Consider the following 17,975-nt stretch of genomic DNA (forward strand, 5'->3'; position numbering starts at 1 on the left):
ACCGACAGTGACTGAATGCTCTCTCTCCCCCACATTTGTTGTCAGCTATTTTGTTGATCTATGCCATTCTTGCTGGAATAAATTTTCCTAATTGTTAGAGATGATAAACATTTTTTTTCAAGTTTTTTTTTCCAGTCATTGTTGATTAATGAATTATGTTGGAGGACCCAGCCCACTGGTGCCACCGCTGGGCAGGTGGTCCTGCGGTATATAAGAAAGTAGGGCAGAGGAGCCATGGAGAGTAAGCTAGCAAGCACCACTCCTCCACAGGCGTGGCTTCAGTTCCTGCCTCTAGGTTCTTGCCTCGAGTTCCTGATCCCAGTTTCCCTCAGTGATGGAGTATGATTATAACTCAAATAAACCCTTTCCTCCTCAACCTGATTTTGGTCATAGTTTTTACCATTGCAACATAAAGCAAACAAAGACACTGTCATTGCTGGGAACTTGCTGTAAGTCAGAATTTCTGGCATGTTTTCATTGACTCTTCTGATAAATTTCCTCCACTTCTTATTCGCTCATGCTAAGGAAGCTGTGGAGATGTCTGCTCATTCTGAAGGCACTGAAATTCACACAGACAATAGGAAGCAATCAAGTCTCAAATGTGAATATCCAGGCCCCAAGTCAGCAACTCTATACCATAATTGATGGAATGGTCCCACGTGGGTCTGATCCCATTCAAGTTTACGGGAAGCTGTCATGAATTACAGATTTTCAGTCTTCACCCCTGGCAAGACTCATTCCATGAATCCAAAAGGAGCCTTCAAAATCTGTTTTCCTGAACCTTTCCAGAAGATTCTAGTGCACATCCAGGGGAGGAAGAACTATCTTTGCTTCACCGAAGGGAAGACCAAGCAGGGGCCGCTGGGAAGCAGGAAAGTGGAGAGACAATGCTTTATCACGTGTAACAGAGGCTGTGAAAGTGTGCATGAGTATAGAATGAGAGGGAGAGTACCCTGAAGGAGAAGAGGTTGAGATGGTGGAACTGAAGGATGTAGACCATAATGCACTTCTTCCACAGTGTGCTGGATGTCAGCAGCTCAGATGCCATAACCTTGCCCTCTGGGGCACTTGGCACCTTAGCTTAGAGAAATGCAGGATCACCGGCCACACACCTGGGAATGGAAGCTCCAGGGATAGTCTAGAAGAGGAACGAGGAAAGGCTTCTGCAGACCAGTAAGTTGGGGACCCACCTCTCCTCCTGGCTCCTCACAGCAGACATCAAGATTTGATGGCCCTTTTCTCAGCCAGGAGGTCTGAGACTCCTAAGGCTTTCTCTATGCTCTCTGAGCAGCAGAGTCTGCCAAAATGGAAGGGAAGCCAGGGTTATCACTTGGGTCACGAGTCTGTCTCTCCAGGTGATAACATGACAGCCAACTGCAATAAGAACCAAAGCAAAGCCAGGCAGCTTCCTACCTTAGAATTCAGTAAAATCCTGCCCATTATTTGAAGGGTTAGCTAGCACAGACACCCATGGGAATAAATCTCCAAGGCACATTTCAGGTAACTGAAACATGTCACTAAGTCTGAAAGTGTCACTTTCTGATTTAACTCAACAAACATTTCCCAAGCAAAATGCAAAGGTGAATGCAATTTTTAAGGCCCCATGGGTAGAGAAGTGACACAGTAGGATCTACTTCTACAGCAATGTCCCATGCATACTGCAGGCCCTCCCTAGCCAGGGCTTCTCAGCACAGGAGAGAATTCTTCCACTGAACCAAGCTGTATGGAGGTCACTGAGGAGTGTGGAGGCAGAGAAAGGGATACCCGTCTTCCCTTGAAATCTAAGGCGTGAGAGAGCTAATCTTTTATTCTTTAGTAACTTGACTCGCCTTGTCAACATATGGATAAGACAACATGTTCCCGGGGATGATGTGGGAAAGCTCATGCTTGGATAGTGCCAAACCCACTCAAAGCCATCATTTCCCAGGACTGTGATGGGTCTCCAGGCTGGGATCTGCAGTTCACGCCCTTCCAAAGCTAGAGCTGCATCCAGCCAATGGATGAGAAATAAGCAGTACCACTGTGGACAGTGCTATGTCTTCCTCATTTTCACAGAAAACGTCCTAGGTGTGAGCAGCAGGTTAGTGGTGCTACAGGTGACTTCCTGGTCCCAGCTTCACCTCTAGCTACAATGGGAGGCTCTGCCCTGCTAACATCATGTTATCTTAAAATCTGCTGCTTGGGCAATGGCACCACAGCAACCCAAAACAAGGCTTGTGTGGCTCCGAAGCAGGAAGCCAGGTTATCTGTGCACACAAGCAGAACCTATGGGGATTGACAAATTGCAGACCTGGTATTTTCACGACTCACAGATTGGGGTAGGATCTAAGAATAACTACTATCATATTCCTGTCAGGTGATTTGGCTATGGCACTTCTACAGATGTGAGGTTATGTAGAAAAAGTGGCCCAAGCTCTGAGTGTTTGACTTCCCACTGGAGGAAGTCTTCGGGAGAGCTGTCAGCCCAGCATCAGCTACCTGCTTAGCTTTTGGTTTCTTATAAAAGAAAACCCCAGAATATTCCCACGATGGTTGGCTTTTGAGCTTGCCAGCTCCAGGCCCACATTTCACACAGTTCTGACTTACATCCAAAGGTAGTTTCTTCATTACTTCTGAGAGAATTCAAAAGTGGCAAATCTTTAAGACCATTAACTCCAACACTTCCTCAATGACTTTGGTGATGGTTGGGGGTTGGTCTTAGTAGTTGAGCTACAGATAAATGGTGTTTAGGGATAAGATTATCTCATGGACATAGCTGCAAGTGATAGTGTTTGACTCTAAGAGAACAACAAAGTCTTCTAATCCCACAGAGAAGTAGAGAGAGCAAGGATTTAGGGCCATCATGTGACATTGGGGCTCCTCAAGTCAAGTCCTGGTCTTAGACATCCTTATGACCCCACAGCTCCTAGTACACTCTCTGACCTAAGACAGGGCCTATACATACACTGACTGAATGACTAAATGAAGGAACACTATGCATACACTCCTGGAAAAGAAGATTTTCAGGATCCTTCCTGGCTAGTGTCCATGCCTAGTATTTGTGGTAACCTCCCCAGCATCTTTCCAATTCCTCCCCCTTCCAGTGTTTCTCTGCATTTTTTGATCATGTTTTTTATAGGATTGATTCAAAACTGAATATTGATCAGTTTACAAAGGTTAGTAGTTAAAAACACTCTGACCTGTCTTCTCCAGGTTTTTCTACTTCCCCACTATTCCATAAGATTCCCTGCACTCTGCCCAAAGTTTGGCCATGAGTTTCAGCATCTGCTTTAATCCTCTGCTGGGTGGCATTTTTTTTCAGAGGGCATCTATGGAAGGCTCCCGTCCTGTTCCCTCTCTTCAACCCCGTCCAGTGTCTACCCTGTTTGCCTTCTGAATGAGAATTAAGCATCCTCCCTAGGGTCCTCCTGTTACTTAGCTTCTTTAGGTCTGTTGATTGTAGTATGGTTATATGGTATTTTATGGCTAATATCCACTTAAGAAGACCAACAGAGCCAACAAATCTGGGCCCAGAGGGTCCTGCAGAGACTGATGCCCCAACCAAGGACCATGCATAGAGAAGACTCAGGATGCCTGCTCAGATATAGCTGAGGCAGCTCAGTCTTCATGTACATTACTTAGTAAGGGGACCAGGGGCTCTCTCTGACTGGAACTCTGTTGCCTGCTCTTTAATCACTTCACCCAGGCTGAGGTGGCCTTGCCAGGCCACAGAAGAAGAGGATGAAAGCAGTCCTAAAGAGACTTGATAGGTGGGGTCAGTTGGGGTCAGTCCCCTTTCTGAGGACTAGGGGACAGGGATGGGGGGAAGTGGGAGGGAGAGTGGGACCTGGAGGAGATGGGAGAGGGGGATATGATCAGGATATAAAATGAATAGATTAATAATAATAATAAAACACACCCTGACCACAGACTTGAAATCAGGAGTAGGAAAATGAGGTCAATGAGGGCTAAAACTTAATTCTGGTGCTTTACTTAAAGTGTTAATAAATGGATGGTCTCTTTGACTGCTGTTTCCAAAAACATCCTTGGTGGTATTGGGTCTGTCTGTCTGGAAATGACATGGGAAGAACATGTTAAAATCCAGACATGGAAAAGTGGAACCAAAAAGGAAGACAGGGGAGTGGAAAGAGTCATGTCCAAACCAGTGTCTCTAGTCTTTTTAAAGTCAGTCTATGTGACTGACTGGGATATTCTGTTAACTTGCAACCAATTAGCAATTAACAATTAGCAATAAAACAAAAACAAATTTCTTAAAGTCAATCTTCAGGAGTAAACTAAGTTTTTGGTAGGAATGATATCAGAACTGGGTCAAATGCTTTGTAACATATCAAATAAGTGAATGTAATAGCAAACAACAGTCACTGAAAACAAAGATTTTTTTTCATTTTTTTGCAAGTTATGGGTTTATGTCTATCCCTCATTAGCCTATAAGTTGGAGGTGGATGTTGGCCACATTATCTTCATTGTTGATGTTCAGTCTTAACATTAGAAATACCAGGAGGGATGATAGTTGCGTAAGTGATGATAATGCTGGGAGTCTGATGGCACGGTGTGAGCCTGATAACAACAAAACATGAGGTGATTCATAATGGTGTCAACACCTACCGCAAAGAATTCCCCAATCTACAGTGACCAAGAGCTTCTCTTTTTAGTGATGTTCTGTAGGGATTTGATCAATATGGCTTGGGTGTCCTGTGTGTCTCTATGCCCTTTATTTTTGTAAATTCATCCACTTCAGGGCTCTCAGTAACAAATGCCTATTACTCGGATATAATAAAGAATTTTGTATACACCATTGAATTTGTATTAAAAGCTCAAACTATGCCTTCTGCAAGTAAGGTTTTATGTCTTTAGATCCAAAAGTAAAACTTCAACCTAATAGCCTATGGTTAAAAATTGATATTGTGGACATGTAATTAGTAATGCTCTCCCTAGCTTCTTTAGGATATAAAAGTGCTTTTAAGAAATAAAGTGGGTGGCCCAAGGTCACTTAGAAAAAGAGGAGATGAATTTGAGCCAATGTCGTGTATTTCAATAAAGCTCCTGGTAGTGGCATTTGCTCAACAAATATTTATTGGGTTGTTAATGTACACAGGGCAATGTGCAATGCCCAGTAAGGCAAGGACAGCCCACCATCTCTTCCTACAGATATTTCGTTGATTTACTGTCAGAGTACTTCACACTCCATTAGGAAACAAACAAACAAAAACATCCAATTACTAAGTCATTAGCACTGCCTTTTAAAATCAAAGATGGGAAAGCAGAGGCCTAAATTGGAAAGGGCCCTTGGAGACCCACATAGCCCCTAACTTCACAGATGGGAGAACAGACTCGTGTAATAAAGAATGAGGTGTCCCTGCACGTGCCTGCACAGAAAGATGAAGGCTATATATCTGTGAGGGGAACTGAGAGCGCCAAGGGCAATGAAATCCATTAGACAAAACAGAGTGGCAAAGGCCTCGGCACCCAGAGTGTTTTTAAATTTTTAAACACGAGAGGCATATGCCTTACAAGATGACAGAAAGCATGCGTCGGGAGGGAGAGGTGGACTGCATCATGAGGCAGTTGGCTGGTTTGTGCAGTATGGGAAATTCTTACTCTCAGATTAACAAATGGGTTGTGTGCATGGTGTGTGTGTGTGTGTGTGTGTGTGTGTGTGTGTGTGTGTATAGATGAATACAGGCCAAAGGTCAATACCAAGTTTCTTCCTTGATCATCTACAGATTATTTTTTGAGACTGAGCTTCTTAAATGAACCCAGAGATCACTGATTAGGCTCAACTGGCTGGCCAGCAGGACCCAGGAATCCTCCTGTCTCTACCCTGCTGCTAGGATTAGAGGCATATGCAACAGTGCTTTTACATAGGTACTGGGGTTCTGGATTCTAGTTCTTATGCCTGTGAAGCAAGCAGTACACTGGCTGTGAGCCCGGAGGACCACCTGCTTAAGCCATAGCGGGTTCCATCCCTCCTGCCACAGTCCTTCCTTCACTTAACAGGGAATTCTGGGCCAGACACATGATGCCAGGGAGGGAGAGTAAAAGAGTCTGAGGTAATGACCATTGCCTGCCTTCAGGACAGGAGCTATTGGGTGGTTGATGTTCAGACATGAGCTATGCTTCTAAAGAGTCACCCCAAGTGAACAGTCTGCTCACTGTGTGTTCATTTTTCAGCAGTTCATGTCAAACACTATTACAGCCCTGGGGTGACGAGCAAGGAGCATAATTCACGGTGCTCAATACATACCCCCTTGCTGACCAAACGCACAGAAAATGAAAACATGCCCCAGCCGGAAAGTCAGAAGGCCCCCCTCCATTCTGAAGCACTCCTAAAATGGGTCACACAGGTCACTGGCTGTTAGAGGTTTCAGTCAGGGACAAGTGCAGGGTCAACCCTCTCTGACAGGCATCTCTACTGTGTGAAAAGAGCTTGGGCAGCGGTGCGGGGGGGGGGTGCTGCTTATGGGACCGCACCCACAAAAAGGATCTCTGAAGACTTGCAGAGGTTTTTCCATCGTTGGTACTCACAGTAGGATTTCCATATTGGAGGCTGGTATTCCTCGGCATCTAGAAAGAAGAGAGAGATCACATCAGACTGCATGTCAACCTGCCAGCCCATGTCTTCCCAGAGGGAGGGCCTGCCTGTCAGCTGAACTCACATCCAACCCCAGGTGCCTCTCCACTCGTGAAAAGAACAGTTCCAGGCAAAGAGGTGGAACGCGCATAGATATCTTGTGGAACCAACAACAATAGTCTCTTTGGATCATTTCTATGACAGTATAAACCGCTTAACAGTTTTCTGAGTCCAGTAAATTAAAAAAAAAAAAAAAAAAGGATGTTTAAAGTAATTAACTTGATTGCACTCTGTAGTGATCTTTTTAAAATATATTTACTCAACTTGGCAAAATAAACACGTAATTATCTCAAAGTTCCTAGCCAGATCTTTAGTCCATTTATTACAACACGAGGGCAGGATGCAAAGCGGCAAGCATGCAATATTAGATATGGAAGGCCCAAAGCTACTACATTCCTAAAGGCCTGACAGCGGAGACACTGATGATGCTATTGCGATTGTATTAGCTCCTTGAATTAAGTCCAGCCTGGGACTTAGGCTATTTCCACGAGTCACACAACAATGGCAAGTGACAGATGAGAGAGTTCCAGCAGAGGAGGAAGCTGTTCATCACCCTCAGAATCAGACACGGGGTTGCAATGGCTGCTCCACCAGCTCCTGGCTCATGTGACAGATGAGCTCACTCTCCCTTAAAGTTAGCGTCCTGGGTGCCCACAGCTGTGAGCCTAAGGAAGCTCCTTGCAGCCTAGACAGCCAGGGGAGGAGAGTTTGACCCAGGATATTCGAGGCTCAGAAGGAAGCCTGAAATCTACAATGTAGCCCAGTTAGGTAAACAAGCCCTGCTGTGTGCTTCCCACTTCCAGCCACAGCCACCCACCCTGTCCTCTCCCCATCCCTGGGCTTCTGTCCTGTTAGGACTTTCCTAAGTTTGGAAGAAATTACTGAGAAAGTTTTTCTCTCTGGGGAAAACAATGCTATTTATTGATCAATACCAACTCCAAAGTAATAAACTTTTCACCCAAATCCTGCTCAGTTATGCTTGTTTAGCTTCATTTATTTTACAATGACTATCTTGTACGTTTGGTCCATCACTTCATGGGGCTCAAGGGTCATTGTGTGCCCTCCAGAAACAGGGCTATCCAAGAGCGCAGTGCACTGCCGGTTTGTCCTGTGACCAGACAGGCACTGTCACTGACTCTTCAAAATTTCTTTCCTATTTCTTTATTTCACGTGTACAAATGTTTTGCCTGCGTGTATGTGTGTGCTTCACATGTGTGCCCCGTGTCCGCAAAGATCTGAACAGGGTGTTGAGCCCTCTGCTGCGGATGGTCGTGCGCCAGCATTTGCACGCTGAGAACTGAACTCAAGAGTAGCCAGTGCTCCACAATTCTGCGCCATCTCCCCAGCCCGCCGGCAGTAACTGTTAATACTTGTGCCACGTAAGACAGCGATGTCTCATAGGAATGAACTGTGAACCCGAATAGCTGCTTCGCTTCGTCCTATTTGCAGCACAAACCAATGTTAAACATTGGCACGGATGTTTATAAAATACTTTTTAAATCAAATAAAACAACTTGCTAAGTTTACAGTAAAATTCTTAACCTATCTACCCCACCCCTCCCATGCCTCTTCACCAGAAAAGCCAGCCTCCCGTATGCTCGAATGTGGAAAACATCTGCAAAAATATTTTTCTTAGATAAATACAAATCCATACAGGCAAGTATACACACATACCTGAACACATACGGAGTAATACACATAAACAAAAAATGTTACACAGAAATTAAGAGACACTACCTAAGATGTTATACGTAGGGAGGAAAACTCTACCTATAACATCTTTTATTTCAGACGAGCTTATTCTATGGGGTAAGTACAAACCCCAGACTAGATGTGGTCAAGGTTGTCCCCTACCTAAACACTACTTCCTGTGGACTGGGGACAGGTCCTGAGGCAGAGGAAGTAGCCCCCTGTGAGAATACAGTCCTGAGTGTGGCTTAGATCTTCGAAGATGTTCTCCTGTCAGTTTAAATTAGACAACCTCGCTACCCAGTCTTGTCCTGAGAACAGCCTACTATGGTGTTTCCTCAGGCACAGCAGCCCCATTAACTTTCATGCAGCCTGCCTTACTTGCTCCATAAACATTTTCCCTTTGCCCTTGCTTCCTGTTGTCAACACAGCTCAGAGATGAAGAAAGCTTCCTAGAGAAACTGAGGATCTCAATAGCCCCTAGCCAGAACCTGCCAACATCTCCCTGTGTGCCAAACAGGTTTCACTGGGGCTTCAGGGTCCTGCTCTGTCTGGAGCCTGGACCCTTGAGTCCACTGCATGCATTTTCCCATCCCACATCTTACCCAGCCAGCTTCTTAGAATAAACAACGCCTTTCTGAGTCTGCACCTTTGCTCTGGGAACTGTCTCTACAATGCTCACTAAGAGGTCTTGGCGTGGCTCATTTGTCCCATCATGTAGGGTTCAGCCCAAATGTCACCTCCTACGGGACTTGACCTTAACCCAGTCCCTCTTGTATCACACAGCTTGATTTTCTTCATAGCTCCTATTACCATAGCGATTGTTTATTGATTGCTTTTTTTATGACTGGTCTCACCCCACTTGTTTGTCAAACTCCATTAAAACAGGAGCCCTGCTGCATTCACTTGGCGTCTCTGGCCCTTAGAAAGGTGCCTGGCTTATACAAGGACTGCAGAAACAAACCAGAAGCGCCAGTGGGCCAATGGTGGGCACAGATGCCTCCTCAAAACCTAAAACAAAAACATTACATAAATGAATACATTTATGAGGCCGGGAGCAGTGGTACAGGCCTATAATCCCAGCACTCGGGAGGCAGAGGCAGCTGTAAGTATCTAAGAGCCCCAGGCCAGCTAGAGCTGTGTAGTGAGACACTACATATATATATGAATTCTCAGTCCAAGGGCTTCCTCAGACAAGCACTTCTGAATACCATGAAGCAAAATCCTTTCTGCCTCCTACACTGAGTCCCAGGGTTTCATGGGAATCACTAAGATGCTAACTATGTGATGCTCCCAAGTGAGAGCTGTGATCTGCATAAAGTCCTCTGATGCAGTGGGCTGCTATTACTGTGTCACCAGGATGTCACCCCTTCCTGATTCTTCCCAGGTGGCTCACTGCTATTGTCTTCGCTCTCCCCACTGCAGCCATTGACGGTCTTCATTTTCTCAGACCAGGAGCCTGTAATTAAGTTCCAGGGCTGTTGTCATGGAAGTTTCTTCTTTCATATAAAAGAATTCAAATTGAGAGGCCATTTGTTATGCTCCAGTGGAACGACTATAATTACCTCAGCCTTCAAGACATGTTCCACAAGCCACTACGGTACACTACTCAGAGGCCACGGTCAAAGGACGAGCACATGATAATTTTAATATGTCATAACAAATCCTTAGTCGACTCCAACACCACCTCACTAACAAGAACGCTATTTGCTCCAATATGTTTCCATGATCCACTTCGCTCCTTAATGATGGGGTTCACTCTTGAATTCGCTGACACTTTTCACTTTGTCCTTTTCCTTCTGTCTCAGATAAGTTCTCAGGGATCTCATGAACCTGTTCCACAGCTGAGGGTGCTCTTGAACTTCTGATCCTCCTGCTGCTGCTGGGACAGATATACACTACTACACTAGGTTCATGCAGTGTTGGGGATTGAACCCAGGACCTTCTATATGCTAGATAATATGTACTTTACCAGCTTAATTACATCCGTAGTCACACATTCCCTTTAACATTGGAGTAGGCCTTCAAGGTCATTTAGTTTTCTTCATTACTTATTAAATGGGTAAAATAAGACACAGAACTATTAAATGGATTCCCCAAGGTTATAAAAAGAGTTAGAGGCAGAAGCCAGTGTTGCTCTTCAGGACCTGGATGTATCTGTCATACATTTTAGCCAGGCAGGCCCCTCCAACTTACATATATTGAGGTTAAGAAAAGGTCTTTATCATAACAGATTTATTATTTTGATTCTTGTGATGCTTGAAAGAAAAGAGATTAGTGCCACAACTTCCCACCGAGTCAGGGTGGGACACTACTGGATCTATCCATCCTCTCCATGCCCTGTGGTCCAGGAGACAGCCTCTGCACTGAGGCCATCTGGATTCAATGCCCCACTCTCTTCCTCACTGTGAGACCTCAGGAGGGTTATCTAATCTTTCTGGGACTCAGCCCATTAACCTATCAAAAGAGAGTAAGAATGCTTCTCAACATAAAGCATTATGACAATGGAAGGGTTCATCTGTATAACAAATTAGTCTATAAAGATAAAACAAGAATGCTTCAGGTCAGTATATCCGGAGAAGAGACTGAGAGACACACAAAGAAAGGGTACAATAAAAAAGTAAAGGGGTTGGGGAGATGGCTCAATGGATAGAGAGGCATGAGGGTTAGAGCTCAGATTTCTAGAAGCCACATAAAGATGGATTTGATAGCAAGACAGGAGCCCAAGACAGGAGAACCCCCAGGCCAAGAAGCCTGGCATATGAAGGGATGAACAATAAGAGATGCTCTCTCAAACAAGGCGGAAAGCAAGTACAGCTCGTCCTCTGACATTCATAGGACAAGCATGCTCTCTGCTCCCAACAAAACACACATCAAACACACACAAAGATTCTAGAAAATAAAAAAAGGGAAAGGATGGACATGGGATAGACTATGAGAATACACTAAAATGAAAGGCTTTCTTTGACAATAAAGTAAATCCTATGCTTACTGTTATCATTACCTTTAACAACAGGGAAATATTCCTGCCACATTGTTACTGATAAAATTACAAAGCAATCAGTTAATCAATTTATTATAAAGGAAAGGATCGTTCTCTCTTTTTTAAGATACCATCCTAGTCAGTAGCCTAGCCTCTCAAAACTCAAAACAATTGTCCTGCCTTAGGCTCCCAAGTACTGAGATTACAGATACAAGTTACCACCGTGTGTGTGTGTGTGTGTGTGTGTGTGTGTGTGTGTGTGTGTGTAGTTCATGCATGTACATGTGGGTACATGTGTGTGGATGCATGCGTGTGCATGTGCTGTGGAGACAGAAGTCACTGTTGAGTGTTATTAATCTGATGGTATCTGCCGTGGTGGTTTTGAGACAGTTTCTCACTGGTCTGGAGCTAACTGAGGAGGCTGAAGATTGAGCTCCAAGAATTGTCCTGTTTCTGCTTCTCCCAAGCTGGGGCTGTAAGGGTAGGTTACCACACCTGGCTTTTTAAAAATGTGAGTTCTAAGGATCAAACTCAGATTCTCTCACTTGTTGACTGGGTTATCACCCAAGGAATAATCAAACAAACAAACAAATTCATATCCCCTGAAACACAAAATGCCATTATACCTGGTGTTGAATGGGTAACCCTTCTTTTTCCCTAATTGTTTACCTGCATTTTGTAATTGCCTGTTTATGTTTATATTGTTTGCATAAAAATGAAAAGGAATGGGACATAAATTTGGATGAGTGCTAGGCTTTTTTGTTGTTTTTAACACACTGCCTAAATAAAGCATCACCTCAAAAATAAGCTGCTATAACAAAAACAACAGAAACAGCTCTTATTTAACAGGGACAGCGTTGCTGCTGACACAGGAAGAACAAAGGGTGACAGAAGGAGAACACAGAGCCATGCCTACCACCCTGGCCCAGCTTTGAAAAACTCTGTGATATAGCATGAGTCAACCATTCCAGGAAGCCTGGGAAGCAGCTATCTTTTCTCACTTAAAGGGAATAAAATTGGGAAAATGTGTATGAATGCTTATAAAATGATCCAAAAACAGGTAATAGGACCAAATGAAATGATCCATAAAGGATCTGAATAGTATTACAGAGAAGAGGAGAGAAGAGGAGAGGAGAGGGAGAGGAGAGGGAGAGGAGAGGGAGAGGAGAGGGAGAGGAGAGGGAGAGGAGAGGGAGAGGAGAGGGAGAGGAGAGGGAGAGGAGAGGGAGAGGAGAGGGAGAGGAGAGGGAGAGGAGAGGGAGAGGAGAGGGAGAGGAGAGGGAGAGGAGAGGGAGAGGAGAGGGAGAGGAGAGGGAGAGGAGAGGGAGAGGAGAGGGAGAGGAGAGGGAGAGGAGAGGGAGAGGAGAGGGAGAGGAGAGGGAGAGGAGAGGAGAGGAGAGGAGAGGAGAGGAGAGGAGAGGAGAGGAGAGGAGAGGAGAGGAGAGGAGAGGAGAGGAGAGAGGAGAGGAGAGTGAAACGGGCTAAGGAGGCCAAGGGCACAAGCAGAACTTGAAAGTGACTTTGAGGAAGCTGTACCTGCTGAGTACATGGGCACAGCCCATCATGTTCTTTGGGGAAATAAAATTCTGGCATGACCCCAAAGATAGCTAGCTGTTCTGTATGTGAAGCAGCCTGGGGATTGTGGGGCTCTTAGCATGTGTGGAAGACTTCTAGATGACGCAAAAGGCAAAGCTAGCACTTCTACTGAGATCTCACTAAACTTAGAAAGTAATGTGCACTTACTGTTGAAGACAGGACATGTAATCATCTAAGGGAAAAGGTGCCATCAATAGATTTGTGTGCATCTTTATAAGTTTTGCTCTGTGAATTGTTACAGTCAGAGTCTACAGAAGTGTCGATCTGGATTTTATTCTGTGATGCCTCTAAGACTGAACTAGAAGTCACAGATAAGACTGTATTTGCAGAGAACCAGATGGAGACAGAGGAAGCTCTTGTGGAAACATGGCTGTGACCTGACATGAAAATGCATGGGCCCTGCCTGCTCTGTTGGCTGCAGCTGGAAGGCTGTGCATCCCAAGACTTAGCTCCAGAGATAAGCCATCATGATGGGATCACCTGAGGAGCAAGCGTAAAGGAATCTGGGAACTGATTAATGAAGAAAAATGAAAGATGGCATGTGTTCTACTTGGGTAAGTGACAACTGAAAAGGAACCCTGTAAACATCCAGGAGAGCCAGTTTCCTTCCCTTGGCTCAGTGGAGGGTGACAAGAGCAATGGCAACATGCGTGCCAGGCTTTGGGAATGAGGGGAGTCGAAGATTCATTGGTCCAGAGAGTGACCCAACAAGGAAGTTGGAGGAGACCTACCCCTGAGAACATTTCAGATAAACCCCCTGTGTATTTGCATCAGGGGGTTTTCTGGGAAACAGGGGAAGGCAGGTTGCCTCCCCCTCCCCGCGGCCGCCATTCCCGTTCTCACAGATCCACCCCTCTGCTGCCACTTTTGATTTATTGATGCACACATTTGCAAATGGGCTGCCGTGGGCTTTTTCGGGGGAACTTGGGTGAAAACAGGTTTTTCAGTCCACCCTGGAGCAGCCACACAATGAGCCGGCAGTTCAGGATTTGTGGTGTGATTAGTTTAATGGGCCCAAAGTGAGTTGGGATCCTAATGAAAGCGAATGACAACAGCTGGAGTGGGGTGCTGCCACCGTGCATACTGTAGTTGTGTCTGCAACAGGACTGCCCTCGCTTCCGAAGGTCTGAGATGCACGCGGGGCTGCTGGGGAGCCGAGCCATGCTCTTCACAGAGCGCAGCAGCCAAACGGTGCCAGGCCTGATAAGCTGCTGCAAAATGCTGGATGAGGAGCTTCCCAGACATTTCTTGCTAACACTTCTCACCTTCACGGGTTCTCTGAATTGTCCTGAGAATGAGACCCTCTGTGTATTCTCTTTGAAAATGGTTTGGGTAAGAAGCTAGAGTAGGGAATGAAAGCCGTGGTGAGCGTCAGCCATAGAACACAGAAGGTTTTATTATTTTTTTTAATTATTTCTCTTTTTTTTGAGATTATAGTATAATTACAGGATTTCCCCTTTCCCTTTCTTCTTCCCTCCAATCCTCCCCACATTCCCCTTTTTGCTCTCTTTCAAATTCATGGCCTTTTTTATTAATTGTTGTTACATGTGTGTATATATATATGTGTGTGTGTGTGTGTGTGTATGTGTATGCAAACACACACACATATATATAATATTATATATATAACATATATAATATATATCATATATATTATATATTATACCTAAATATAACCTGCTCAGTCTGTGTATAATATTACTTGAATGTATGTTTTCTGGGCTGACCATTTGGTATAGATAGCTGGTTGTGTTCTTCCCCAGGGAAGACTAAGTCTCCAGCTCCCAGCATTCCTCACATGCCTTCAGTTCTTTCAGCAGGCTTGAGGCCTCATAGGCTTTTCCCATCATCCATATTAACGTGACTACTGTTGTCCTTGTTCAGCTGCTTATGTTTAGGCAGTCATGTTGGTGAGACTTTATGATTATAGCTTTGAACATTCCTAGGAAACCCAATCTCACTGCAAACTCCCTGATCCTCTATCTCTTACAATCTTTTCACCTCCTCTTTCACAATGTTCCCTGAGCCTTGAGTTCAGGAGTTATTCTGTAGGTGAATCACTTGGGACTAAGCTCTATAACTGTAAACTTTGATTGCTTATGGCTTTCTGTAATGTTCTCTGTCTCAGTGGGTTTAATGGAGCAAGCTCTACTTACAAAGAACAGTTAATAAGACAAATCCCTGCAACTTGCCAGAATTTTCTACATCCTCAGGCTGGGCCTGAAGATGAACTATGTAGAGATTGTATAAAGATGATGAGGGCACAAAGAGCCCTGAGCTGGAGTCTGTGGTCACTAGAGGGCACTGGGGCCACACGGAGCCTTTTTCCTAGGCCATGGATGCTGTACAGTGAGGCAGAGAGTCTGCTGCTCAGCAAGTGTTTACTGACTAGATTCCAGGAGCTCAGCTCTGGTTACACCACCACACAGGAGACAGGACTTAGGAAGTTCTATGTGAACTGCCTCCAGCTCTTCCTTCTCATCTTCTTTCATGGCTCAGCCACACTGGCCTTTCTTTTGGTCCTTGGATGCATCGAGTTAAGGCATGTGGTATCTGCCTCTGACTGCTACCTGACCAGCTCCCTGGAATCTGGCTCCTCAAGCATTCTTCCAAGGCCACGCATGGACTCTTTCTAATTCCTCCCAGGGCCTTTGCTCTCTTGGGGGAGTTTTTTGGTGGTATGCTTATGAATGTCTTTGCTTATATGTTATCTCCACATACCAGATGAACAGTACAGCGAAAGCAAGGGCTTCATTCCTCTTCTTCTCTGCTGTCTATGTCACTTTCAGCCTACTGGGTCTCTTTCTTGAGTTCAGACAAAGATGTTCCACTCAGGTAGGTGGTCTGGTAGTTGGGTAATGTTAAAATGCTTCTCCTGGGGGACATGGGTCTCAGCTACAGCATGTGTCCAAACTAGGAGGTCCCATGCTGAGTCTAGCCCTCTCTTAGCCCCTGACTTGGGCACAAATGGTACGATTTGAAATTCCCTGATTACTGTATGCTAGAAAAAAGAAGGCACCCAGTCAACTGCTGCCTTAATGAAAGACAGAAACTTATCTCACATTGTGTTGTGGGACACAAAGGAGGAGGCAGCTGGAATATCACAAGGGGATGTTTAAGAAGGATGGATGACTGGTATTTCCCAGCCTTTGGAGGGTGAGTCTAGCTTGGGTCATTCTGTCCTTTCTCAGCCTTTGGCCAGTCACCTCTGACCTTGAGTAGCCCTGTCTAGGGCTCTGCAATAACAGTCACAGAAGAGGATAATTTAATTGCAAGGATGAAGGTCCCCGAGATAAAGACGAAAACAAGTAACTTCTGGTACCATAGCACACTGCACCTGCTTAAAGGGTCACTCTACCACCTAGACATGGACCTCCACAGTCACAAGGACTGCCTTGTGGACAAACAGGCTGCTGGTGCACGCACGGCACATACACCAAGGTATGGCCTAAGCCAGACAAGATGCAAGAGCTTGTGAGACCAAAGAATTTTGGGTATTGGTTTAAAGTTTAAAGCACAAGCCTGAAGGAAGAAGACATGTCCAGCTGCCTGCAGGGTGGGGGGTGGAGGGGTGGGGACCAGCCTTACTGCATTCTTTTCCTGCCCACTAGAGATTTAGTTGCTAGGAAACTGGACCCTTTTGCCTAGGAGTGGTTTGGGGCCTTTCCTATAGCCAATCAATTCAAAATACAGCATCAACCAATAGACGCTTGCCAGGAAGGAATCCCTCTGCTTTGGGGGTGCTGAGAGGGACCAGACTCTTTAAATCACCCGCCTAACCTGAGCATGAGGCTTTTTGTTCTCAACCACTCTGGCAGTGAGGGTATGAGCCCAAGCTAGCTTGAAATAGAAAGATCCTCATATGTTTTGCAACAATCTTGTCTCCTGGTGGTCTTTTTGGGTCTCATGCATCAGGCACAGCAAACTGAATTGTCCCAGCATGATGGCTAGGGCAGAAGCTGATATGGAGGTTGGGGCCTCAGAGTGGCTAGGGACTGACTAACTTAGAGAAGTAAACATGGCTCAGGAAACCAAGAGTTAGAAGTTAGAGTTAGCTTACCTTTGCATGGAAGGGAGAGAAGAGGTAAGCAGGGTAGATACAGGACCCAGTGTCTTAGCCAGAGAGATTATTTTAGTGTGGGCATGAAGCTGGGTTAGAGGGTGAGAAGAGAGGAGTGAGGGATGGTGAGTGGCAGTGAGATCAAGCAATCAGGAAGCTAGGTCATGTGAAGAGTCTGAGCTACAGCCATATTGATGGAAATGGATGGAATGTATTTGACAAATGTTGAAACAGCAAATGAACAGAGCTTGGGATGAAGGGGCCCTAAGCAGAAAAAGAGAGCATGGTGCTGGCCCAGCAGAGGAAGGAGACCGGTCTATGGCCTTGGGCTTGGAGGGCGATTTCTTTCCTATAACTAGGCAAACTATGGAATAAACAGGCTTGGCATGGCAGTGGCCCTCACTTTTCACTGCTGCCAAAAGGTGGCAACAGGACAGCTGAATGAACACATCAGATAGGCCTGCAGTCCAGATAAAGGCCTGGGCCTGGGCTTCTGTCAAGGGAAGCCCCACACGCAGACTGTGGCTGCAGACAGTGAAGTACATGGCATGACAGCAGATCAATGCTCAGTGCATGACAGGAGGCCTCTGAAGAGCCTGGCAAGAACACGAACACGGGAGATGTGAGAAGGAAATGAGCAGAGAGCAATCAGAAGGGACAGAAGACCCAGCAAGGTCAAGCCACTCAGAAGGGGAAGTGGTGAGTGGGTTAAGAGGCTGCTCGGTTGAGACAGGCATGTCAGGGAGCCAGCACTGCAACAACAGGAGGGTGTGAAGGGGCAGTGGTTGATAATCTTGGGGTAAAAGCCACTGTGGGGTGAGGTGAGATGAAGGGGAAGTGGAAAAAACAGAGCACATGAGTAGGCGCAGGGGCAGACACACGAAGACAAACCATGGCAATAAAGGGGTAAGGGCTTGTGGTCTAGGAATACCAACTTGATTGCTACTCTCAAACCACTCCTGTCCTCTCTTGCCCCTGGGGGCCTCTTCCCGCCTAGTGGCTCTGTTCCCTACAAA

The 17,975-nt window shown here is 45.5% G+C and overlaps 1 protein-coding gene across 2 annotated transcripts in view; it reads right to left on the reverse strand.

Annotated features, from left to right (window-relative positions):
• Nucleotides 1-17,975, reverse strand: part of Chn2 (chimerin 2) — a 267,306-nt gene that overhangs the window by 120,454 nt on the left and 128,877 nt on the right. For both annotated transcript variants that reach the window (XM_021647954.2, XM_060379985.1), the window contains exon 2: nt 6,526-6,564. In XM_021647954.2, the coding sequence (XP_021503629.1) occupies nt 6,526-6,564 (39 nt within the window). The remainder of the gene's footprint in view (nt 1-6,525; nt 6,565-17,975) is intronic.

Source organism: Meriones unguiculatus, chromosome 3 (genome assembly GCF_030254825.1).
Source record: "Meriones unguiculatus strain TT.TT164.6M chromosome 3, Bangor_MerUng_6.1, whole genome shotgun sequence".
NCBI classification, from domain to species: domain Eukaryota; kingdom Metazoa; phylum Chordata; class Mammalia; order Rodentia; family Muridae; genus Meriones; species Meriones unguiculatus.